The sequence below is a fragment of the Halichondria panicea genome, chromosome 1 (assembly GCF_963675165.1).
Source record: "Halichondria panicea chromosome 1, odHalPani1.1, whole genome shotgun sequence".
NCBI classification, from domain to species: Eukaryota; Metazoa; Porifera; class Demospongiae; order Suberitida; family Halichondriidae; genus Halichondria; species Halichondria panicea.
Genome location: NC_087377.1, coordinates 4,957,366 through 4,981,338, shown reverse-complemented (window position 1 = coordinate 4,981,338; position 23,973 = coordinate 4,957,366). Strand labels below are relative to the sequence as shown.

The 23,973-nt window shown below is 41.3% G+C and overlaps 6 protein-coding genes across 9 annotated transcripts in view; 1 reads left to right on the top strand and 5 right to left on the bottom strand.

Moving 5' to 3' along the window:
* LOC135334836 (uncharacterized) overlaps positions 1-16,429 on the bottom strand; it is a 39,173-nt gene extending 22,744 nt beyond the window's left edge. Inside the window, exons 1-2 of the mRNA XM_064530203.1 lie at positions 16,128-16,429; positions 15,452-16,063 (exon numbers count right to left, since the gene is read on the bottom strand). Of these exons, the coding sequence (XP_064386273.1) occupies positions 15,452-15,667 (216 nt within the window). The 5' untranslated portion in view covers positions 15,668-16,063; positions 16,128-16,429. The remainder of the gene's footprint in view (positions 1-15,451; positions 16,064-16,127) is intronic.
* LOC135334676 (cingulin-like) overlaps positions 1-23,937 on the bottom strand; it is a 30,793-nt gene extending 6,856 nt beyond the window's left edge. For 2 of the 3 annotated variants that reach the window (XM_064529962.1, XM_064529970.1), the window contains exons 1-7: positions 23,570-23,937; positions 22,379-23,152; positions 22,228-22,290; positions 22,024-22,140; positions 21,783-21,956; positions 21,290-21,679; positions 19,783-20,007 (exon numbers count right to left, since the gene is read on the bottom strand). In XM_064529962.1, coding sequence (XP_064386032.1) covers positions 19,783-20,007; positions 21,290-21,679; positions 21,783-21,956; positions 22,024-22,140; positions 22,228-22,290; positions 22,379-23,152; positions 23,570-23,893 — 2,067 coding nt within the window. In that variant the 5' untranslated portion in view covers positions 23,894-23,937. Of the gene's footprint in view, positions 1-16,529; positions 18,048-19,782; positions 20,008-21,289; positions 21,680-21,782; positions 21,957-22,023; positions 22,141-22,227; positions 22,291-22,378; positions 23,153-23,569 lie in introns of those variants that run through there. The other variant, XM_064529954.1, reaches the window with a different exon arrangement.
* The window catches only part of LOC135334204 (uncharacterized), a gene marked incomplete in the record, with an annotated part of 688,739 nt that overhangs the window by 449,490 nt on the left and 215,276 nt on the right, over positions 1-23,973 (bottom strand).
* Positions 1,398-5,013, top strand: LOC135335796 (uncharacterized). Of its 2 annotated transcripts, XM_064531378.1 has the most exons (9): positions 1,398-1,525; positions 1,899-2,093; positions 2,158-2,445; positions 2,532-3,308; positions 3,371-3,812; positions 3,924-4,079; positions 4,201-4,389; positions 4,476-4,608; positions 4,661-5,013. In XM_064531378.1, the coding sequence occupies exons 2-6, from the start codon at positions 1,901-1,903 to the stop codon at positions 3,955-3,957; spliced, it is 1,734 nt and encodes a 577-aa protein (XP_064387448.1). In that variant the 5' UTR covers positions 1,398-1,525; positions 1,899-1,900; the 3' UTR covers positions 3,958-4,079; positions 4,201-4,389; positions 4,476-4,608; positions 4,661-5,013. The 2 variants fall into 2 exon arrangements, with proteins under 2 accessions (XP_064387448.1, XP_064387441.1); XM_064531371.1 differs by lacking the exon at positions 1,398-1,525 and having other exon boundaries at positions 1,641-2,093.
* LOC135336631 (uncharacterized) lies at positions 5,076-6,282 on the bottom strand. Its single transcript, XM_064532517.1, has 2 exons — positions 6,080-6,282; positions 5,076-6,001 (listed from the first exon to the last, which is right to left on the bottom strand). Exons 1-2 carry the CDS (start codon positions 6,108-6,110, stop codon positions 5,076-5,078), a joined length of 957 nt encoding a protein of 318 aa, XP_064388587.1. The 5' UTR covers positions 6,111-6,282.
* Positions 16,530-23,973, bottom strand: part of LOC135334826 (uncharacterized) — a 39,228-nt gene continuing 31,784 nt past the window's right edge. The window contains exon 9 of the mRNA XM_064530184.1: positions 16,530-16,645. The gene's annotated coding sequence lies outside the window, so the exon portion shown is untranslated. The remainder of the gene's footprint in view (positions 16,646-23,973) is intronic.

Here is a 23,973-nt window from a genome sequence, read left to right as displayed (position 1 = left end):
AAATTTTCATTGTATTTGTGGTTGGCAAAAATATTTAATGAATCAATAATCGAAATTTGTACACAGAAAATGCACAGAGTGAGTACACACAAAATATGCACATAGGGAGCTGCTTCACAAGGGCCTGGGGAGTTGCCAGTTGTGTTGCAGCACGATTACAGTGACCCAGGGCAACTTCAAGATGATTGAATGTCTTCAAATTACGGTTCAACGATTTAGCAGGCTGCTGGACTTCTCTGATTCTAGGCCCCAACTCGTAACTCAGTTAAACTTTGCTTGAGAAAACGTAGATTCTCTTGATGCCTCTGAGCTACCCAGCAACGCTCGAACGAGCAGGTCATACTCCAGTCCTGTAAGTATAGGACAATATTAAAGAAACCAAACACGGTTAAACCCTTACCTTAAACTGTCCAGTCTCGTCCATTAGTATAGCCAAGAGGAGCACTGTTGGGATAGCTGGATATTAGCCATTGCTCCTGTACAGAGAAGCAGACATTCTAAATATGTGTAGATCTATATTAAATTTCTCGTATTTTAAACAGGTTATAGTGTCATTGTCGACGAGCTGATGATGGCAGCACCAAGTTCTCTAGCTCACACTCTTCACTTGATCCACCATATTAATGATGAAACTATAGACTGGAAACCACGCCCCTTTCTTTAGGAGACTGGCCAGGTGACTATCAACGACTCGTCCCAACGGAATGCTTGGAATGTAGTGTGTGCATGAATGCGTGGGAGATATCTAAACCACAACATTGCACACTAAGCTATTATAATTGATTTTATGTGAGTATTAATATTTTTAGCTGTACAGTTGCAGTATAAATTTTATGTCTACTTAGCTATAGCTGTTTGGATATAAGTTGTCTATCAGTACTTCTCCAATGAAGCAATTCTAAAGTTGCTATAACCTGGCTGGCTACAAGGCCACTGCAAAAATAACAGACAGAAGTAGCAGAGATGCAGAGATATATTTGTCTCTCTGCCAACTGGTTTATGGAAAGTCCCTTTGCTGGCCCTATTGCCAGCAACATTTGAGTTTCTATTACAGCGGTGTCATTGCCACAGACAGGACAAGAACTAGGTACATCCAGGTGACAGCTAGCTCCAGACTTGGACATAGTTTTGCAGCAGTTGACTTGTGATTGAAATAGGTGGCTGAGCTAGCTAGCTTGCTAGAGTACTGTACAGACTACTGTACATACTTAGCTACAGTAGATCTAGCCAAAGTATACTAAACCGCAACACTGGTGACCACACCCTTTTCCCTGAACCACTTCCGCAAAATTCAGTACGCAATGAAGACAAGTCGTTGATAGTCACCTGGCCCATAGATAGAAAAGGGAGGGATTGGAAACGAACGGCAGTTGCAATGATATCCGTTGAAACACTCCTCGTCTTGTTACGTAATCACTTTTTGGCGGGATTGCAACAAAGATTTTTTCTGACTCTGTTCGTTTGCAGACGTTGTTAGACTTCTGGGTTAAGCCAGTGTCCTTGGCATTAACTGTATTCATACTTGGTAAGTTAGAGCGTCATTATAACTCACTTCAGTAGAATTGAAGCAGAATAATAGGCCAGTTTTATAGGTAGTAAGGTGATAGCCAAATTATGTCTCCCTCTAGCAGATATGTAAAGCTGATTTGCAGTTTGTAATTGTGTCAAACTGTATACTTGGGTCCTAGGGTTTTGCGTAAGCAATACTTTTTGAATGATACAAGTGAAACTTTAATACTAGATCAATAAATAAGTATTTTTAGGAGTGTTTTTTGTCTCCTTCTTTCATCTCTAAAAAGGGCTAGTTGAGTATATTCTGCTAATATACTGTTAGAGGAGTATTTGAAGTTTTGCATAGTCTTTGTTTCTTTTTGCATAGTCTTTGTTTGCACTTACAGAAATGCCCCGAAAATTCAGAATTGCGGTTCACCGCAAGAATGAATTTAGGAAGTTGAGAGCAAAGAAACTCTCATTGCCTATCGATATCAGTGAATTGAAAGTTAGCATCCCGAGAAAGATATTTGCGGATGCTCCCTTATCAACAATTGCCACCCTCAGGCAGAGGCTAAAGATTGCCATTGTGCTTCCTGAAGGTACGTAACTTAATTATGTGAACGGTTTTTCATTTAGTTACATGTACACTCTATACTTGAATAGGATGGTTGAATGTATCGGACTCAGAGGATATCCATATTTCCAAGCATGCTCAGTTGGCCGTCAGCATAGTGATACACAGTGATCTTTCTTGGCATGCTCTTGCCAATGGTTGCAAAGTACCTAGCAACAATCCTGAATTATCAATGAAGCATCCAGTAATTGCGTCTGTGACTGATGTACAAGACATTATCGACTTCTTGGACTCGTGCACTGTTTGTGTTGGGAATGACGACGCCAAGTATGCTGCCTTAGTAACTGACAGAAATGGGACCTTTGTGGATGTTTCAGGTACGTATACATGTAGTGTACTGAGTGCATGTGCTCTTGCCAAGAATGAAATCTGCTATTACAGTTAATTAATTTTGTGTATACAGGGAAAAATCGTGTGGCATTTTACGATGATAAGCTCAGCCACGGAACAATCCGATGTGATGGATGTCAGATTCTTGTGCCTGTGGAATCAAACCAGTGCAGTGTATGCCATGCCTACAGACAAACACTCAATCGAATGTTCCTTCGTTTTGAAGATTCCACTAGAGACACGTGTACCGAGTTAAACAGGGTTAATCCTCAGAGTCATACTAACTATCGATACTTGTCATCACTTGAAAAGGACAAACGAATGAAAGTTCTACATCAACAGAGCAGAGTGGCACAACAACAGATAAATCGCCTTAAAAAGAAACTCAAAAAGGTAATTGAACAGAGAAGCAACTTCGTTGAAGAAGAGCTCCATAATGATCTGTCACAGATCATAAAGGATAATGACGATTCTGTTAAGAAAACCTTCCCCCTGGAAGATTCGTTTCAACGAGTGTTTTGGGAAAGCCAAAAGCGAGCTTCCTCTCTCAAAAATGCCAAATCGATGAAGTGGGATCCCTTAATGATACGTTGGTGTCTTTATCTTAGACATCTGTCGAGTAGTGCATACCAAATGCTGCGAGAGTCTGGTGTTATTTGCCTTCCCTCGCAGAGGACATTGCGTGATTATACCTATCACATCCAAAGCTCCATTGGCTTCTCCGAAGAAGTTGACAAGTACTTGATGGATCTCGCTAAAATCAGCTTGTGTCCGGAGAGGGAGAAGTATGTGGTTCTTTTAATGGATGAAATGCACATAAAAGAAGACTTGGTGTATGACAAACATTCAGGTATTTACACAAATGCATGCACTAGGTGTGAAGGCATTACCTTTTTATCTTTATAATTGTAGGTGCTATCATTGGCTTCACCAATATTGGCGATATCAATTCCCACTTGTTGGCTTTTGAAAGATCTCTAAACAACGATATGGACCAAAGTACCCCACTGGCACATTCTATGCTTGTACTACTTGTGAGGGGACTCTTTAGCAAGTTACAGTTTCCTTATGTTCAATTTCCTTGTACATCATTGACTGGTGACCAGATGTTCGAGCCATTTTGGGAGGCGGTTGGTCGGTTGGAATTGTGTGGATTTAAGGTACTTGCACTCACTTGTGATGGCCTAGCAGCAAATCGCCGTCTCTTTAAGTTGCATAAGCCTGGTTCGAAGTCTTTGGTCAACAAAGTTGGTAACCCGTATGCCAGTGACAACAGGTCTCTGTTTTTCTTTTCTGACCCACCCCACCTTATTAAGACTGTCAGAAACGGCTGGGCTAGCCCTAAGAGAAAATTGTAGGTGAGTGCTTGCGTTTATAGATTTACTGTCTAAGACTCTTGTTGTGCATAGCTACACTTACAATATTCTAATTGTAGAACATGTATGTACTATACATATTTCCACAGTGCAAAGGGAAAGATATTTTATGGTCTCAACTGAAGCTACTGTATATGAAGAATCGATCTCAAGAGACCCCTGGCCTAGCATTGATACCGAAGCTTAAGTATGAGCATGTTGAGTTATCCAGCTTCTCCAAGATGCGAGTAGATCTGGCAGCTCAAGTAAGTGAATTAATGGTGCTGTTACAGATGTACAAGCACTCTATGTCAAAATTCCGTGTGTGTGTGTGTGTGTATACTTAAAATTCCCACATTCGTTTATGTCTTATATTTATGCATGCAGGTTCTCAGTAACTCCGTTGCTAAAGCACTACAACTGACACAGGGAGATGAAGTTGCTGAGACCATAACGTTTGTTGACAAGTTCAATAAGTTGTTCGACACATTGAATGTCAGCAGTATTTCTGTCGGGAAGCTAAAGCGAAACCCATTCAAAGACCCTTACAGATCAGCATCAGACTTTAGGCTGAAGGTAAAATATACTGTGGGATTGTGGAGTGTAACTGTGAGTAAATTCGTAATTGTATACATAATTATGCATGTACAAATATTATACAGTGGTTGGAAGAGGAATTCATCCCATACTTGGATGCTTGGGAGAAAAGCGTGGAGGCTAGGGAAGGCTTCACAAAAACCCAAAAAAAATTGATGATGCTCAGCCCTGAGACTAGTAAAGGCCTGAGGATTACTGGTAAGCATATACTATTATTGCCCACACTATACTTTTATAGCAATACCTGCAGTGAGGTCATTTGTGGAAATGGTTAAGTATCTATTCACGATACCTGGAGTCACACTGTGCCAGGACCCCGTTGAGAATTTTTTTGGTCAGCAAAGACAGAGGGGTAAATCGAACGAAAACCCAAATGTTAGCGAATTTGCAAAGAACACACAGGCTCTTCGGGTGATCAACAGCACATGTGCAACAATTAGAGGCAACTGTCGAAAGGACAGTAGAAAACGAACATTGGAACTGGGTGATGAGAACAAACCCCTTCCCAAAAGAAGGCACAAGCACAAGTAGTAGTATAATTATAGAGTAATGTTTGTAACTCTGTACATTCAATTAATTTTATCATACACATGTTTAATTTAACTGATAATTAATAATTTTATTAACCATGATTATTAAATGATGTACAGAGTGTATGAAGTTATTTACACGGACTTTCGAAGTGCCCTTTTTTTCTGAAGAGATTTCTTTTGTGCTTGTTTATACAATTCTAGGCAAGATGTTGCAAATGCAAATCCTCGAATAGTTACATACAATGATATGATCTTCCTCAATAAACTTAAGTCTACATCATTCGTTTCAACACCAAGAATACACCACTGGAATAGGACATCTTCATTCTTAAGCAGGGTATCAGTAAGCGTTTTACCTCCTTGTACCGTACTTGCGGTTGCTATGGTCATGTGTTCTCTGATACACTCTTCTATTATCAAAAACAGCATGTAGGTATCATCACTGATATGCCAAAGTCCACCTCTATCAATAAGATCAGTCCAAGCTTCTGTGTCTTGGTCATTCATTTCATCTCCACTTAACTCCATCAGAGCATATATCATATCATCTTTATCAGGAATCGTAGATGATTCAAGACGTTTTCTCAATGTGCGGCATACATATCCTGCAACATATCTCAGAGCATTCTTCTCCTCAAATGTCATCAAACCCGAGTGGCCATTTGAGTTCGTTGTACTGTTCAGAAGGAACTCCTCTTCTATCAGTTGTTTGAAGAGTGTGTTAGTAACAAACTGGACAAAAGAAGCACACGGTTGTTTACCACACTCATGCAGGAAACGACTCCATTCCTCCTTGAAGCTGTCTGATGTGCGCAACTCATGATACAATCCCCACATCTTTTCTCTGTTTAAATGAAGTGATGAGTGAGTGTGCTGGAAACACGACTTCAATTTTGAGTACAATTTGACAGTAAAATCCTCAACCATCACACTATGCTTTGAATCCTCTAACAAAACTAACAACGCAGAAGCTGTGTTGAGGGCAACTGCTGCCTCTGGTGATGAGGCTTTGAATCTACCCTCGGTCAAAACAGCTTTAACAGCTTCCTTAAACCTACCTGCATTTACATGAAAAGGGAAAAAAGTAAATGGAAAGTAATTAGCTAATTCATATAAAACAGTTCAACATCACTTACTCTGAAATGGAGCCGGAGCACTACTTGCCATTGTATAACAGTGCAAATGTACCTGAGCTAGAAAGCCATACTAGAGAGCATACTCGAGCTAGAAAGCCATATAGAAATCAGCTGGAACGCTTTTGAGGAAGTATAAGCATAGTCATCACTTCCCTCTTCAATCTATACTTCCGGCAGACAAGGAGTGTTCGGCACACGTGATTCGTTTCCAATCCTAAAGAAAGGGGCGTGGTTTCCAGTCTATAGTCTATCTAGATCTTGCCAAACATGATGATAGCACAGGGCCCACACAAAAATGTCTGACCTTAATTAACAAGCTTGACAAAGCTTTATACCTCTTCCCTTGTTGTTCAGTCTTCAGAATAATGTTTTCTAAACTTCAGAGAAGAGAGAAGCTTCAGCTAGCTAAGAGCCATTCCAATAATGATAAAACGGGAACTGACTTCTAGTACACGATAGTACACGAATATAAATGTCACAAAAGTGAACGAGAATATCCATTAGTCAGAATCTGACTAACGATTGACACATGTGCAGACAACTAGTACTAGCCTCGTTCCCAGGCCTTACTTTTTCTTGCTGTTGTCACTGTTCATCCATAAACATAAGAAAGACATAGTGAGGCAGCAAATAAAGAAATGGGCGTACAGTTAAGAAAACGTAAGGCCTGGTTTGGGAAATCGCGTGATCCACAAGGATTTTTATGAACGTGGGCGATATGTAGCCCACAATCGTGACGTAAGGTATTCTCCCACGCATTCAGAGTAAGACTGTACTGTACTGTACTGCACTGAGACAACCACCAAGCTGTGCTGCAAGTCAGATCAGAGAACCAGCGTGGCCAGCTCTGGTGGCAGTAGCTACCTGCTATATGATAATGATGACTAAGCTATTCTACTGTAGCATGTAGAAAGACACAAGAAAAGGTAATAGTGATAGAATCTAAACACACAATCTAGACTAGTAGATCATCTAGCTAAGCCTAAGGTATAGCTAGCTATAGTGCTTGCAAACTTCCAGTTCCAAGTCCATGTCCAGCTTGCAGCAGGCAAAGTTTTACTAGTCGTAGACCTCTGCGTGGGCAGTCCAACATCTCTAGCTCAGTATGCCCACGCTCATTTTCACCCTTCTACCACCCTTCTACCCTCACGCGACTTCCCGATACAGGCTCTCCTTTTTCCTAACTTTACGTCTATTTCTTTCTTTATTCCTCCAATTAATACCGTATTTTATCTCATTGAACGAATAAATCGATTGTGATAAAGAACAGAAAAAGGAGAGCCTGTGTAGAGGCTAAACTAGTACCAGGCCTAGTTGTTTGCCTAACCGTTATAAAAGCGAAAACTCGGCCTGGGATCGAGGCTAAGTGACAGGCAATTCTTGCAGGCACAGAGCAAACCATACAAATAAAGGGGTGCTAGAAGCTGAGGCTGTTAGTGTCATTGATGTTCTTCATGTTGGAGACACTCTGAACTAAATAATTCCATGCTGCAGCTTTATCACAGAGACAAAAGTGCCTGGGATCAAGAGTGCTTCTCACAGAGACAAGATCAGAGTGCCTGGGATGCTTCTCACAGGGATCTTAGAGATAGGAGTACTTGAGGTGCTTCTTATAGGGGTCCTATTACTGGCTGTTGCAGTCTCTTCAGAATCTTTCATAGCATCATCTGTCCGCACAAACTTTCTATTCAACATATGAGTTAGGCTATAGCCTTGCACTAAAGCGCTAGCTTTTTGTTAGCTACAAGACTCAGAAAATACCTGTTAACAGCTAGCTAGCAGTATAGTACGAGTACAAGCCCTTGACAACTCACAAATCCATCATGAATCAAAGACACCTAGGTGAAAGCAATGTTGTTTAAATACGCCAACAAAGCAAGGAGCTAAATTTGGTATACCGGTACACAATGTACAAGCATCAACTCCAACAAATTCCAAACATCAAGATCACCAATTCTGCTATTACAGCAATTCCCACCCTCCAGGTATTGTGACTGCCGCAGGGATACCTCAATCTTCCAGTCGGTTGTCTGATATTCCCCAAACCAGCACAAAGAAAGTTTACATGAACCAGCCACCTTCGAATTCAGTGCCGAAAAATAATAATCTCTACCACGATATCGATGGAATTCTCAGCCCACCAGACAATTCTTTGGGAGTACATTATCAAAATGCCCCTTTGTAGAAAGTGCACACGATTCAAGAAAGGCATATGAAATGGAGCCGTACAAACTAACTCATGCTGAAGTTAAGGACAAATTTAGTTGACAAAATGTCGACCATGTCTATAAATTCTCCCACGGAAGAATGGAAGGTACATGTACTTAAAGGACGGACAAGTGAACGATCAAGATATTCTTGACGAGGTACAAACTGGTGAGGGTATAATTTATACAATGGTATAATGAAAGACAGAAACAGAGATCGAGCCAACCATGAAGCAAAATAAGTTCCCCACGATCCTAACCTTGCGTGTCCTGTGTGCAATAAACAGCATCGATTGGGAAAGATTCAAAAGTTTAGGGTACATGTTAAAAACTGCACAGATGGAGACTGTGAGCTAATTCATGACTAGCTGTTATTCAACCCAATAACTACGTCCATAAAACAATCAAGCTGGAAGAATGAAAGAATGAAAAGCACTCTATATATAAACAACGAGTTGTTGACGAGGTGGTGAGCTTGAATACAACGTTATCATGTCAGCACGTAATCAATTGTCAAAATTAATTTCCTATTATATTGGATGCACACACCAGTTACATTCTGTGTTCCATAGGCGTGGGCCTCTAACGTATATAGCAATCCATGCATGTACCAACTTTTGTTTTTAAAAATAATCATGAAGTCTGAGATGAAATTATTTTTGAAGTAATGAAAAGTATAAGTACGCTAGAAACAGCACCGTTTTTTGTTTGATGCTTGTAAAAATTGCAATCATGTAGAATTAGGCTTTCAATTTACATATAATTATAGGCTACAAATTAGCTTTCAGCACAGAAGTGGCAAACTTGAACGATACATTTTCCAATTCAATCCCTTGGTTCAGTAGAATGTTTTATAGAGAATGGTTTTGTGTCTGATGCAAGTTTAGCGGCCTGCATAATATAAGAGATAACATGACTTGTATATACATGTAAAACAGTACTATAAACCATAGATAAACGAACAGAAACAAAGTAACATGCATTCTTGTATTGCGGTCTCTCTGAATATTCATGAGTTTTATTATGCCTCGATCTGCGTATGTGCAAGCGAGGCATAATGCGAGGTGGTATACGGAACGGTAGAGTATGCATGTGTGGGTGTAGGTAGAGTACTAGTGTTTCAGCAGTTCAAGGATCAATGAAGTGCAAGTGAGAGTATCTATAGACTCGTTTTCTTGGATTGCAATGTAAAATAAAGTTTCGTTCTCGAGTTATAGCTAGCTTAAATTTGCTTACTTGGAATATGGAGTATTACTCTATTAATAATCTTGCTAGATCTAGTAGAGCTTCATGTTTGGTGCCTCCATGCACCGAGGCGAGGCGCTTTCCTTCTGTCAGCTTTTTATATTTTGCAGGTTCAAAGATCAAAGTCTGCTGTGTGCTATTGTTTTGTGTAAAAATGCTATGATTATGAAGATGCATGAATGAGACAAGTTAATTAGTGTCCATCAAAATTGCAATTTTTTATGCCAATTTGCATTAGGCTTTTTTGGAATCTATAATTACTAATTATACGTAGGGTCGGACGACGAGATACCGTATAGCGCGAACTTTTCGAGGCACTTATATTTCTTGGAATGGCCTCTAAAAACATTTCGTTGCACAATGTTTGTGGAATGACTGCTTACCGGAAGCCACACCTTTAATCTTTGAAACGTTATAGAACAATTTTTTGTGGACTTAATTTTCGTGTAGGATTGCTAACCCACGAAATCCGCGAAAATGTTGCGCTATACTGTATTCGTTGTCAACTTCATAATTAAGAGGCGAGTAGCTCGAGATAGCTTGGCTTTCATCAACATTTCTCTTTGTCTGGCCGTTAATCTCTCAGTTGAAAGTTTTTCGGGTTTATCCACGCTAAAATTTACTGCCAAAAAGTTGAGAAAGTAATTTATTCTTATATTGTCCATTAAAAAACGTAGTGATAGTGATAAATCGTTTTCCCGTGGGTGAACACAATATCCTAACCTTAACCGTACTATACATGTACATGATAGTTGTACATACATGTACAATGGCAGGCGTAGCAAGCAAGTTTCGATTGGTCAGGCCGCCACTAATGGCTAGGCAGTCAGTCATTCAATAAGATGGAAAATCTCATATAGGCCACACTATTTCACTAATCGATTACAATATTGAACACCATTACCTACATGTATGCTTAGCTACAAAAAGTGGTCAGTCTGAATATCGCTTTTTACTGCCTTGCCATGGACAAAGGAGGTTGGTCATAATTATATTAAAATGTTTTACGGAGGATTGTGCTTGCACAGAGACAAATAAAAGATATATGGAAGCTTGCAGAGAAACGTATAGCTATCCTAGCTAAGCCAACGATCGTAGCCTTCTACTAGTAGTAAATGATGCAAACAATAACATAGTCATACTCGAGGCAATGAGCCAGAAACTAAGTTTATAGCCAGTTGTTGCTGCACTTCCCAGCAATGGTGGTTTAAACTACTACGATTCATAGAATAACAGGAGATGTAACACAAATGCTCAGTAATACAAAAATTACTAACCCTAACCCCTAACTGAGATAAAAGTGCTGACTCAGCGGGTTAGGTCGGTTTAGGGATCCTTCTGTAGCTTCTAGTGCATTCACTATAGGAATTAGAGGTTACAAAGAAAATTGTGTATTGGATTTGTACCGGAGGGCAGTTTTATGTATTCCGAGGGTGCAACACCCTAGATGAACTAGCTGAGTGAACATGCACTGTTTGATCTCTGTATAGAATACACGGCCTAAATGAGGCATGTCTTGGTAAATAGACATTTCCTACTCTCAAATGACACGAGGGGAGCAAAAATATAATGTTATCACAGTTGATTTATATATAGACAAAATACCACCACACAGCAAAAACTGTGGCACCCACCAAACACCACAACACGACGCTAAAAATAGTTGGGGTTATAATTTATGATAGTAACTCTCAACATTATAATGATTGATAAAACTTCACTCACCGCCTCCTCAGCTCTCACTGCCTGCTCTCTCTCACACTCTTTCACGTGTTTCCGATACTTCTGAATCTCCCCCAGTCTGTGTTGCTTGGAGCACACTCCACACACCAGGTAGGGATCAAGAGGAACATGTTCGTTAGTTTGCTGCTTCTCACTCTCGTACTGCTCATAATATAAATCACCCACAATTTTTTTAATCTCAGTTGATAGGCCTTTTTCAAGTTCATTCTCTTCTTTTTGTTGCGACAACTTGCGATTAGCTTTTCGTGGTTTGGGTCTAGGTCTTGCATGAGGGGGAGGGAGCATAGCTACTTGGGTAGAGCTGTACGATGGATTAGGGCTCTCTGAAAGAGAGGTACTCGACAATGAAGAATCTTCTTGTGAACTGATGTGGGCTGGATAAGACAAGCTTCGGGGATAATTGTGGGGGGACCTTCTGTTTGGGTAATTTTGTGACTCCATACGTTCTTGAGAGGAAGTGTTATCCCACTGAAATGATTGTCGCTGACTGAATGGATGTTCATACTGTTCGTCAGGCTGCTGCTGGTAGAGGTGGTCTTGTAGGTATGGTTGCTGGTTTGGCCATTGAGAGGGGTGGTTACTGGGTGGTACATTCCGTGGCTGTGGTTGATTCTGATACCGATCTTGGTAATGACCCTGAGGGGAGTTATCATGATAAACACTTCGACCTTGACTATCGATTTGTTGAAAGTTGATAGGGTTGGTTTGGGGTACAGGTACAGGTACAAAGGGAGAATGTTGATAATCAGTTCCACCACTGGTAGCTTTCTTCTCTAGGCGGTCAACTTTTTTTTTTTTTTTCTTCAATTCGTCTCTAAATGTCTGCACAAAAACATCACTTTATATTAAAACCAGTACACAAAAGTTCGCTTACATACATCACTGTCTCTCTCAGTGCTCAATTTCCTGTCCTTCTCCTCAAACTTTGTCTTTTCCAGCTCACTCTTGACCCTCTCCCTCTCCTGAACTAGTTCCTGGTTCATTGCAACTAGTTTGACAAGCTGTACACACAAAGATGACAAAGCAATTTTTTTCGGTTTTGATGAAAGTAGTCAATATGTGGGTGTGTATGCAGTTAATTTATTCCCAGTTAATTTAGTCAACTGGAAATAAATGCAGACAATTAGTAGTGAACAGGTATACATAATAATATGTACAGTATACCCGTTGCTCTTGTAGTTCAGATTTTTCTTTGAGCTGGTCGACCTGTTTTTTGTATGCCTTGACTTGACTGGTCTTAGCTTGTAACTCATCTCTGCTCTGAAGAGCTTCAGCTTGCCAGTCACAGAGTTCTTTATCCAATGCAAAATTGACTCCTTCGACATCTCCTAGTGAACCTTTGTGGAGCTCTAGGTCTTTAGTGATTTGTGATATCTCCTGAATGTGTTCTTTTTTCAGTTCAGCCATCTTTTTCTTAAGGTCAGCATACTGGCTGTGTGCCTCCGCTCGATCTTTCCTTTCTTCATCAAAATCCAATTTGTACGTCACTGCCTGTATTTATTAATTTAAAGAATGCCATCTGAACTGTGTACATGTAAACGTTTTGTAAGAGCAATAAACTACACACGTGACGCACATGTACATGTACATGCAAACTACATAATACAACCACACTGCAATGTCAGCAGTAATATACAATGTAGGCACCTGTGCTTGCTTGGCTTCAACTTGACATAAGAGTTGTTGGTTTTCTTCCTTCATCCTTCCTCAATTGATCAGCCTGGGCTCTGTTGTGTCTCTACAGGTTGCCAATAATGGTAATTGCCTTGTGGCTTGATGATCACAACAAAATATAATTATTACCCGAGGCCGTGCCGCGGCCAGCGGGTATAGTAGTCTGTTGGTTTGTTACCCGAGGCGCGCGTGGGCGGCCACGGGTATAGTAGTATGTTGGTCTGTTTGTTTGTTTGTTTGTTTGTTTGTTTGTCACAGGTATATCTACTCACCTGGATGCCACAGCGCTGCGTTTACAGCATAGATAGCCTTCACAGAACAATATCTTGATTTAAATAGTGGCAGATTTTTATGTTAAAGCTTCTTTGTCGAGCAAAAGCTAAGAAGCTTGAATAAGCTTGTGACTAGGTCTGCTTACCTGGATGTTCTAGCACTGCTTTTACAGCATAAGTAGCCTCCACACAACAAGTTAGTACTTTTGATAGTGGCAGCTTTCGGTGTTAAAGCTCCTTTGTCTAATAAAAGCGAGCAAAATGTAGCTTGAACAGAACTTGCACATGCGTTACTTATAACTGAAGTGATCCTGTACCAAGAACGATGGAACAGGGTCACTAAAGTAGAAAGCTGTATATACCAGGAACAATGGAACAGAGTCACTAAAGTAAAAGCTTGAGTTATAGCATAGATAGTAGCTCCTGCTGCTGGCTGGGATCCTACTCCATGCAGAACCTGGAGCCATACTTCTCTGAGACTCCAGGCTTCTTTACTGTGATCCTAATCCACAGTGCTATAGTACCACTACCTGTTCTCAAATGTTTCAGCATGCCTCCAGTCTGGTTTAGTTTTATTGCTCCTGAGTTGCTGTGCAAGTCCTACATGATAACAACATCACTAGCACTATATGCACTGCATTATATTTCTGGTTTCTTTTTAATCATGTCACCAGCCGAGGGTTTGCACTTTAGTGCTCTAGTTTGTTTGTTTGTCTGTTTGTCACGAGTATATCTACTCACCTGGATGCCATAGCGCTGCGTTTGCAGCATAGGTAGCCTTCACATAACAATATCTTGGTTTAAATAGTGACAGATTTTGATGTTAAAGCTTCTTTGTCGAGCAAAAGCTAAGAAGCTTAAATAACCTTGTGACTAGGTCTGCTTACCTGGATGTTCTAGCACTGCGTTTACAGCATGAGTAGCCTCCACACAACAAGTTAGTACTTTTGATAGTGGCAGCTTTCGGTGTTAAAGCTTCTTTGTCTAATAAAAGCGAGCAAAATGTAGCTTGAACAGAACTTGCACATGCGTTACTTATAACTGAAGTGATCCTGTACCAAGAACGATGGAACAGGGTCACTAAAGTAGAAAGCTGTATTATACCAGGAACAATGGAACAGGGTCACTAAAGTAGAAGCTTAAATTATAGCTCCTGCTGCTGACTGGGATCCTACTCCATGCAGAGCCTGAAGCCATACTTCTCTGAGACTCCAGGCTTCTTTACTGTGATCCTAATCCACAGTGCATATATCTATAGTACCACTACCTGTTCTCAAATGTTTCAGCATGCCTCCAGTCTGGTTTAGTTTTATTGCTCCTGAGTTGCTGTGCAAGTCATACATGATAACAACATCACTATAATTATGCACTGCATTATATTTTTAGTTTCTTTATAATCATGTCACCAGCCGAGGGTTTGCACTTTAGTGCTCTAGTTTACCTTTAAATCCTCACAAGTACTTTTCAGTGACTCAAGGTCTCCCTTATGAAACTGTGAGAAATAAAGTGAATGAATGATAAAGTGTGAACTAGGAACAATGGTGGCAGACACTTTTTTGTCTCCTTATGGCAAACATGCACTTACACACACACTAGCCTCCTTCTCAAGGCCTAAACAATTAGGCCTGCTACTGACTGCTTGCGCATGCGCAAAATTATTGGATAATATTCCCGTAATGTTTCCCATTAAACTGAATTTTTACCCGAATTATATCCTGAATAACATATACAGACAAAGAATACTCTTCATAAAGTCAGACACAGAGCTATATAGCTAGCTAGCTAGAGACAGAGCTGTATTGGTTACAGCAGCAATTTCTTTCTGATAGAGTCGACTTTCACCAAGGTTAGTGTCAGATGGGCGTGGCCTAGGCGCCAATCCATATAGGCTATTGTCAAGCCTTCCCCTCCGTTCAGAGGATTGTTATCCACACTATTGCAGGCTGTGAGTCCTTTGTTAACATAGTAGGCTAAGGGTAGCTATTAGAATGCTATCACACGGGCTACAATCACACTTCTATCCACTTTCTTCAATCCACTTCCGTTCGTTGTGACGTCGTTGTTTTACTGAGCAAAATACAATGGTATCCGAATTACCCACTTTCTGGGTAATAGGTGGCGCATGCGCAAACAGTCGATACCAGGCCCTCTCTTAGCGGCCTGGAATCGAGGCTACACACACACCTGCTTTTAAATTGTTGAATACATAATTATTATACATACATACCTACCTCAATCCCTTCTTCATGTTGCTTCATTATCTGAATGTGTTTGCTCTGTTGTTTTGTGTGCTCTTTGACTTGTTGGTTTTCTCTTTCCAACGTGCTGACACGGGCTCGTAACTGAGAGACCAACACTCTGACATCAACATCTTCTGGTATATCTTCAGGTGTTATCTCATAGAGCTGCTTCATTTCACCTTCCATTTTTGGTTTTACATCAACCATTTCTTTGTATCTGTGTTGGAGATTCTCAATGTAGTGTCGTGAAGAGCTAAGCTCCTCTCTGAGTGCAATGACCTGTTGGGTTGCTTGACATCGCTGCTCTTCTTATTGCACGAGATCGGACTTAAATTGTTCTTCGATTTTCTGAAAATTATCGATCATGGCAATTAATTGGGCTCCATCAACGTCATGTTTTCCCTTGGATTTTTTCCTGCCAGATTTCTGTCTTTGTTGCTTCATTAGATCAGTTATCACACTCTCTTTGAGTAGTGCACTTTGCTCGGCTATTTGCACTCGTCGTTCCAAGTCAGCAATTCTCAGTAAGCTGTCGGTATGATAGTTCCTTAACGTCTCCAACTCAGCAATGATGTGACAATTGACCAACACAGATTCTGCATTCTACGATCGATTAGGAGGCTTGGTTTAGAAGGTTAGTGTAAAGTGTGGAATACTAGATATTTACCTTTGGGGCCTGAACACTCTCCCAGTCTTCGTCGATTTCCCTCTGAGTAGCTTTTGGCTGTGCCTGAATTAATATGTCATGCTCATGATCATGAGGTCGAGGCATCTCCTTCCTCTGACCACCAGGCGCAAGGCTAGGCAGGAGGTTTTTGAGTCCTTTGATGGGACTAGGTATGTAAGATGACCATGGTCTATCATCTGTTTTCTGGGGGCCATGGCCAGCTCCATACCCTGCAACGCCAGCCATATAGACTGTACAGCTAGCTACGAGCGCGCTACGCCAGCTAGCTATATAAAGTTATAAGGGCGTGGCTGTTATTATAATAGCTTTTGGCAGAAGGGCGAGGGATTTCCCCTGGGACTTCCCTGCATGGATTCCATGCACAATACAAATGACATCACAGCAACAAATAAGTGAAAAAAGCCTTGAATACATGAGACAAGTATACAACAAAACTGGTACAGTAGCCTAGGCATGGTAATGCAGAAATGGCTATACTTACTGCACTCCGACTGTACCTAGAAAAACTGGGGAAATCATTAATACAATCAGTGTCTAGTGTCTAGTTCCATCGCACTTGTTGACGTGAGCTCTGTACAGTTGTATCTCTCCGATGCGATACTGCTTCATACACATTGGACAGACCAGGTTGGGGTCTAGTGGAGCACCCTCCCTCTCTCCTTCCTTCCTTGTCACCTGACTCACTGCATCAGCTGCCTCGCTAATCTCTCGATCTATGCCGTCTTGCAGGCCATTGGGTTTGACAAGAAGTTCGGTACGATTCGGATTGAGCTGTTGTGGATTTGAAACTGGTGAGGGAGTGTCTGGTTTACAATGAGCTTGTGGTTTTGGTTTTGGCTTTTCAGGGCTCATATCCACACCATACCCGTTAATGGATGGCCGAGAAGAAATGTTTGATGGAATCGGATTGGAATTAGAGGCGTTTTCAGACAAAGAGTTATGGTTATTTAAAACAGGGGAATGGGCGTCATCATCTCTGAAGTTGCTTGGAGTTTGAGTGTTGTACTGCTGAGGTTGCAGTCCATCACTAGGATAGTTGAATGCTTGTTGTCCGGCACCTTGGTATTGTTGGTTGCTCTCCCATTGAGAATTAGGGTATTGCTGACCATGGTTACACCAGTGAGGATTTTGTTGCTGATTATTTGGTGGTCCATAATTCTGTTGCTGTGGGTTATAGTGTGGTGATCGTGGCTGTTCATACTGAGGAGGACCAGGCTGGTAGTGATGGTCTTGCAGGTATGGTTGCTGGTTCGGCCATTGAGAGGGGTGGTTACTGGGTGGTACATTCCGTGGCTGTCCAGGTTGTGACTGATTCTGATACTGATCTTGTGGCAAGTTATCAAAGCCACTTTGACCCTGAAAATTGTTAACTGGATCTTGATAGCCACCTCCTTGGTGAGTGTTAGCAGGGTAATGGCTTTGATTGAAATCGGAAGGCATATTGGAGGGTCTCTCCAACTGTTGATCGCCCAAAACCAGTGACATTCTATTTAAGGCATCAGTGGGGCTAGCCACTTGTTCCGATAGCGCTAAATTGGTGCTACTAGGGGCACTACTATGACTTTGCTTTACTTTCAAGCCCGGAGGAAAGCGGATGTTATTATCGGGTTGTGGTCCAGTAGACGATTGCCGTTCGTTTCGGCCGGCAGCATTTCGAAAACCATTTACCTCGACCCTTATATCATGAGCTGGCCTAGGGTCGTCAAAATTTATAGACGGGAGACCTTCAGTTGGCGAGTTGGGTACAAGTCTAGCCTCAGGTTGTGGGTTATAGTTGTCCTGCGTTGTAGGAGGAAAAATGTTCACGTTAGGCATGGTTGGTGGTTGCTGGTTGCTCGGAACGAATCTTGGTATAGTGGTGGGGTCGCCAATGTCTGAGATATCTTGTTTGACAGGAACCTGTAAATAGAACAATGCATGAGGTGGAACATACGGTCATGGATACATGTACTACATTATCAATAAAATCATTGCTGATTCAGCTAAGCAATTTACATTGCGCATGCGCAGTACTCTATTCTACTGACAGCCCCTCCTCTTTTTCAGTTGCCATTTTGTCCGGATCTGCGAGGTTTCAGATTAAAGGGGTCCGGATTAGCGAGGTTCTACTGAAGTCCTATTCGTTTAAGAGCCTGGCATTTTGATTGCTTTTTGAACGCCCACTAATTACTTCCGGCATAGCTTCCGTAGTAAAATTGTACTGAGCTGGCCTTTTACATTGAAACATTAATGCGTTTTGCAGCCTCTGCTTTCTGCAACATACATGCGCTATAAAGAAAGTTTGTGAAAATAAATATTATATTGAAACTAGAGCACTAAAGTGCAAACCCTCCGCTGGTGACATGATTATCAGTGCATGTAGCATGTAAGTATGAAAACTAAACTAGCGACTGGAGGCATGCTGACATTAATTTTGAGAACAGAGTTTTAGTGGTACATGAGACATGCACTGCATGGGATCACAGCAAAGAAACCTGGAGTCTTAGAAAAGTATGGCTCCCGCCAGGTTGCCCCTTCACTCAAGGGGCGGGGCTTGCGAGACTAGCTGGAGTATAGGGTCCGATATCCAGTAATAATTTTAGCTTTCTACTTTTAATTAGTGACCCTATTCCATTGTTCCTGGTACGGGATCACTTTAGCTGCAAATACGTAGTCTACCTCGAATAAGGCCGCGTGTAGTTAGCTAGCTGCCAAAATGCAAATTCAAGCTTCTTAGCTTGCTCGCTTTTATACGACAACGAAGCTTTAAACGAAATCTGCCACTATTTGACTTGTTGTGTGGAGGCTATCCATGCTGTAAACGCAATGCTATGTATGGCAGGCTCAGCTGTTACAAACAAACAAACAAACCAACGGACTACTATACCCTTGGCCGCCCACACGCGACACAGGTAATAAGAGCTAGACAATGGTTTTTGTCCCAGAGAGTGATTGTCAACTGTCAGTGAGCAAGCTGGTCTTGAAGACACCTACTATACACCCAAAAGTGCAGTAGTAGTAGATCTAAGAGGTAAACTAATGCTCAAGGATGGTGAAAGATCTCATTTACACAATTCGTAGACTAGAGCACTAAAGTGCAAACCCTCGGCTGGTGACATGAAACCAGAGGAGTGATATAATGCAGTTTTTAAGGATGTAAACTGTAAACGCAGTGTTATGGCATCCAGGTAAACAGACTAACAAATTACAAACAGACAAACAGGCAACCCAAATGATTACTATAACCCGTGGCCGCCCACGCGCCAAGGGTTAATAAGATGTTTCACCATTCTTGAGCATTAGTTTACCTCTTAGATCTACTACTACTGCACTTACTGTGTGTATAGTAGCTTAGGTGTCTTCAAGACCAGCTAGCAGTTGACAACAAATACTCTCTGGGACAAAAACTATTGCTAATTATTTCAATATTTCACTATTTCACAAACTTCCTTTCTTTGGAATAGTAGCGCTTGTATCACAGAATGCAGAGGCTGCAAAGCGCATTGATTTTACAATGGCTTCAATGCATCAATGCAAAAGGGTGTGCCAGCTCAGCACAACTTTATTGCGGAAGCTATACTGGAAGTAATTAGTGAGCATTGGTGAGCATTGGAAAAGCTCACTAACTCTTAAACGATAGGACTATTACACTTACATTATTGTCCAGTTGCACCTTCAGCAGTTCATCATGGGCGTCAGATTTTGACGTCTTTTTGAGAGCTCTTTCCAGCTCCAGGCGAACTTTCTCCATTTCGTTTTGATTTGATTTTTTCTCTTCCTTTAGTAAATTTGCGCTCTCAGTTTTCGCCTTTACCAGTTCACCCCTGACCCTCTCCATCTCCTGACGTAGTTCCTGGTTCCTCGAATCTAGACTGGTGAGCTGTACACACAAAATTATGAAAAACATAAAAACAATGTTGGGATGAAAGCACCGCAGGTGCTAGCCTCGATACCAGGCCGCACTTCCCACTTCATTTAGGTAAGTGGGCCTGGTATCGACTGCTTGCGCATGCGCTAATATCCCCCCGGTATCTGGGGGCTTTGGATAACATCGCATATGCTCAGTAAAACTATGACATCACAACGAACGAAAGTGGATTGAAGAAAGTAGATAGAAAGTTCGATTGAAGGTTTCTAGCCCATCGGATAGCATTCTCTGATAGCTACCCTTAGCCTGCTATGTTAACAAAAGGCTCACAGCATACAACAGTGTGGATGACGATTGTCTAAACGGAGTGAAAGCTGACAAGAGCCTATATGGACAGGTCACGCCCATTTAACACTAACTTTGGTGAAAATCTACTATACTACTGCTACTGATTCCATCAGAAGAAAATAGCTGTACAACAAACCTACACAGCTCTGTCTTCAGCTACATGTAGCTAGCTATATAGCTGTGTGTATGACTTTTAGTCTCTGATGAATTCTGTATTATAGGAAATGTTACGGGAAAAAATATCCAATAATTTTGCGCATGTGCAAGCAGTCGATAGCAGGCCTTCTTTTCTATGAAGGCCGGTGAAGGAGGCTACGCAGGTGCTGATGCCTCGGTGGAGATGCCAAAGCTACATAACATAAAGCTACTAATAGCTTTTATACTGTGAAAATTTTTGCAATAATTATTTTGCTGCATGCAAAAACTCAAAGAGTGGGTAATGATCGACCATGATTGTTGTTAAAGACGATCGATACCAAAAGTTCAAGTCTAAAATTAATGGCTGCCATCAGCAGAGCCTTGCAGTCTCTTCCTCACTCTTGCAGCTACCAATAGCTAGCGTTCTAGTGCAGAGCTACTAAGTAGAGTAGCAACACTCAGTGAACAAGTTTGGCTACGTACTCTTCTGAAAAGGCTGCAATGGCATTCCAAGTAAGCAAAACTAGGCATAACTCGAGAACGAAGCATTATTTTGCAAATCCACGAATTAAAATCCAAGTAATAATGACTAGAAGCCTATAGAAACTCTTACTTGCACTTGCTTCATCCTTAAGCAGCTGTAGCAGTCTACTCAGACACACAAACACACTACCGTATACCTCGCTTGTGCATGCGCACCGAGGCATAATAACAGAAACGCAAGTATTTCAACAGAAGTGGGTACATGTATATAACTACATGTATGTACATGTATTACACCCTGGGGAACATTGGGAATATCAATTACCTTTTCCTCCCGTTGGTCATCTTTCTTCTTGTACTGTTTGACCTGAGCTGTCTTTGCCTGAACTTCTTCTTGAGCTGTGATGGCCTTCTGGCGTGCTTCGTAGAGCTGCTCTTGAAGCTCATGGATCTGTTTGTCGTTCTGTTGAAGCTCGTGCTGCCTAGTAGATGTTCTCGTTGCTCTCATTTCTCGCTTTTTTTGTAAGTCTTCCTTTTCATTAGACATCCCTTCAAGTTTTCTTGTCAGATTTTGTATACTTTCCTCAAACACACGTCGTTCCTTTGCCATTGCGTGAACCTTCTCATCACAAGCAAATCTCATCTCTTCTTTAAGATCGTGAGCTTTTTCCCTATCTTTCCTCTCATTCTCAAAGTCTTCTTTGTACAGCTCAGCCTGGTGAACATGTACATAAAGTGAACTATAGAGCACTAATGTACATTCATGTACATAAAGTGAACAATACAGTAACCGTAATTATATATACCGATATGCTTACCTCTGCTGTGGCGATTGCCAGCTTGTCGTGAAGGTCAACAATCTCTTGTTTCAGAACTGCTCGCTCCTGTACGAATGCTTCTTTCTCGACAGATAAATTATCTATCTTTTCTTGGGCCTGAAATAGTTGAGCCTCCAGTGAACTGTTGGTGGTCGACAACTTAGAGTGGGTCTCCTATATACATGGAAATAAGTATAACCTAGTCATGGTCAAGTGTCACACGTACAAACAGTCGACTCACTCTAACACTTTCAAGCTCAGCCTTCAAACCTTCATTAGTGTCCCTCAATGCTTGCTGTGCAATGTTGTAATTTTCTTCGGCACCATTGAGTTGAGCCTCGAGTTTACGACAGTGTGTCTAGTGGTGTATATACATGAAGTAATAATTATCACCTTGCTGTACAATGTTATTGAGCACCTAAACGTACTACAGTAATGTACGTACCTCTGTATCAGCAACCTGACGTTCCATGGAGCCAATGTATTGCACAAGATCATCATGTGACATCTGTGGCATGTTAATAAATATTAGTGAAATCCCTAAACAACATTCTTATACACGTAACAATGTATACCAAACATTACCATTCATTCACCTTGGTTGCATCCAGCTCTTGTTTCACTACCAGCATAGCCTTGCTCTGACTCTTTGAGTGATCTCTGACTTGCTCCATTTCAAGCACCTTAGCTTCATACTCTTTCAATCGATTTTCTAGATCGGCTAATTGCGTTTCTTTCTCATGAAGTGCTTCTTGTAACTTGTCTACTTTCTCCAATGCAACTGATTCACCAGGCGATTCTGTTGGCTCTGACTGCATCGCTTCACTTAATTCTTGCACCTCTTTATTTTGTGTATGGGTTGTGTCGTGAGTAGCACCCGAATGGCTAATACTGTCTTTCTCAAAGGTGATATCTACAAAAGCATCGCCCAGTTCACATTTAGTTTTCTTTAGCTCGTTGGAAAGTTCTTGAGTTTGTTTCTTGTACTCTTCAGATTCTTTTTGCTTTTCTTTTACCTCAGTAGAGGTAACCTTGAGTTTGCCTTTTTCTGTTTGAAGTAATTGTGTTAGCGTTTCAATTTTAGTATCTTTTTTATGGAGAGCCCTTGCAAGTTCTGATGACCCATCTCGCTTCTTGTCAGAGAGTTTTTGAACTAACGTTTTCATCTCGACAATCTTCTTGTCCTTTTTCTCAAGGTCTCTGCTCAAAACAGTCACAGCATTTTGCAACTCTTTCAAATCTGCTTTGAGATCATTGATTTCTTGCTTCTTCTGTATTTCATAATTTGACAAATGCTTTGTGAGTTCAGCGTTCTTCTGTTGTAGCTCTGCTGAATGCTGAAAGGCAACGTCCAAAGGGTCAGCTTCTCCCTGCAAAAAATCAGTGCAGCATAAAGTAATTTTATTGTAACCGGTAACTACCGTACTTATTCGATTTAAAGCGACCCTCCAACTATGCGACACCCTTGATCTTTTTCAATTTTCTAACCTTTAAAAGTAGCAACTGCTGTGTTGACAATTATTTTTTTATGTCGTGTCCTAAATAGAGGTCAAACCACAGCCTCGATTCCAGGACGCAAGAAACAATGTAATTTAAGAGGCCTATAATCGAGGATAGTAGAATAACCTCCAATTAGATGCGACACCAGGACTAGCTTCAATATAATAATTGTTCAACCTCCAAAAGAAACAACCCCTGGCGTCGTAATTATTTAGAAGTGTCGCTTTAAGTACGGTAGATAGCTTTAATATTAGTAGCTAGATATATCTAGCTACTATTAAACATACTTGTAATTGAGGTCCGGTTCGCTTTTCCGCGGTTGTTTGCTTGTGTGATTGAGGTTCTTTAACGACAATTGTTGTAGTCTCCTTCTTGCCTGGGCCTGCAGTGCCATCTGGGCCATTCTTCCTTCCAAATCCACCAAAAGAAGCCACAGCGGCATCAACAGCTCCAGTCACTCCCCTGAAGAGGAACCGTCCCAACCCAGTACTATCAGCAGTAGTATCTCTCTTTGCTTGCTCAACCTCTTCATCCTGCAGCTCTTCAAAGTCATTATTATCACAACCAGTGCTCTTGGGTTTTAGATAGCTCAGCTCTGTACTCTCGGCCATTTCTCAGTATCAGCTTTAGCTGGGGATCTCCCTTGACATGACACTCGTGTGACACCCGTGTGAGTAGATACGGTGCTTCC

Bases quoted from the DNA above. Each gene is read 5' to 3' on its own strand.
- LOC135335796 (XM_064531378.1), top strand. From the start codon at position 1,901: ATGCCCCGAAAATTCAGAATTGCGGTTCACCGCAAGAATGAATTTAGG. The intron at 2,446-2,531 runs GTACGTATACAT...TTGTGTATACAG, and splicing joins GACCTTTGTGGATGTTTCAG to GGAAAAATCGTGTGGCATTT. The intron at 3,309-3,370 runs GTATTTACACAA...TTATAATTGTAG, and splicing joins GGTGTATGACAAACATTCAG to GTGCTATCATTGGCTTCACC.
- LOC135336631 (XM_064532517.1), bottom strand. From the start codon at position 6,110: ATGGCAAGTAGTGCTCCGGCTCCATTTCAGA. The intron at 6,002-6,079 runs GTAAGTGATGTT...ATGTAAATGCAG, and splicing joins TGCTCCGGCTCCATTTCAGA to GTAGGTTTAAGGAAGCTGTT.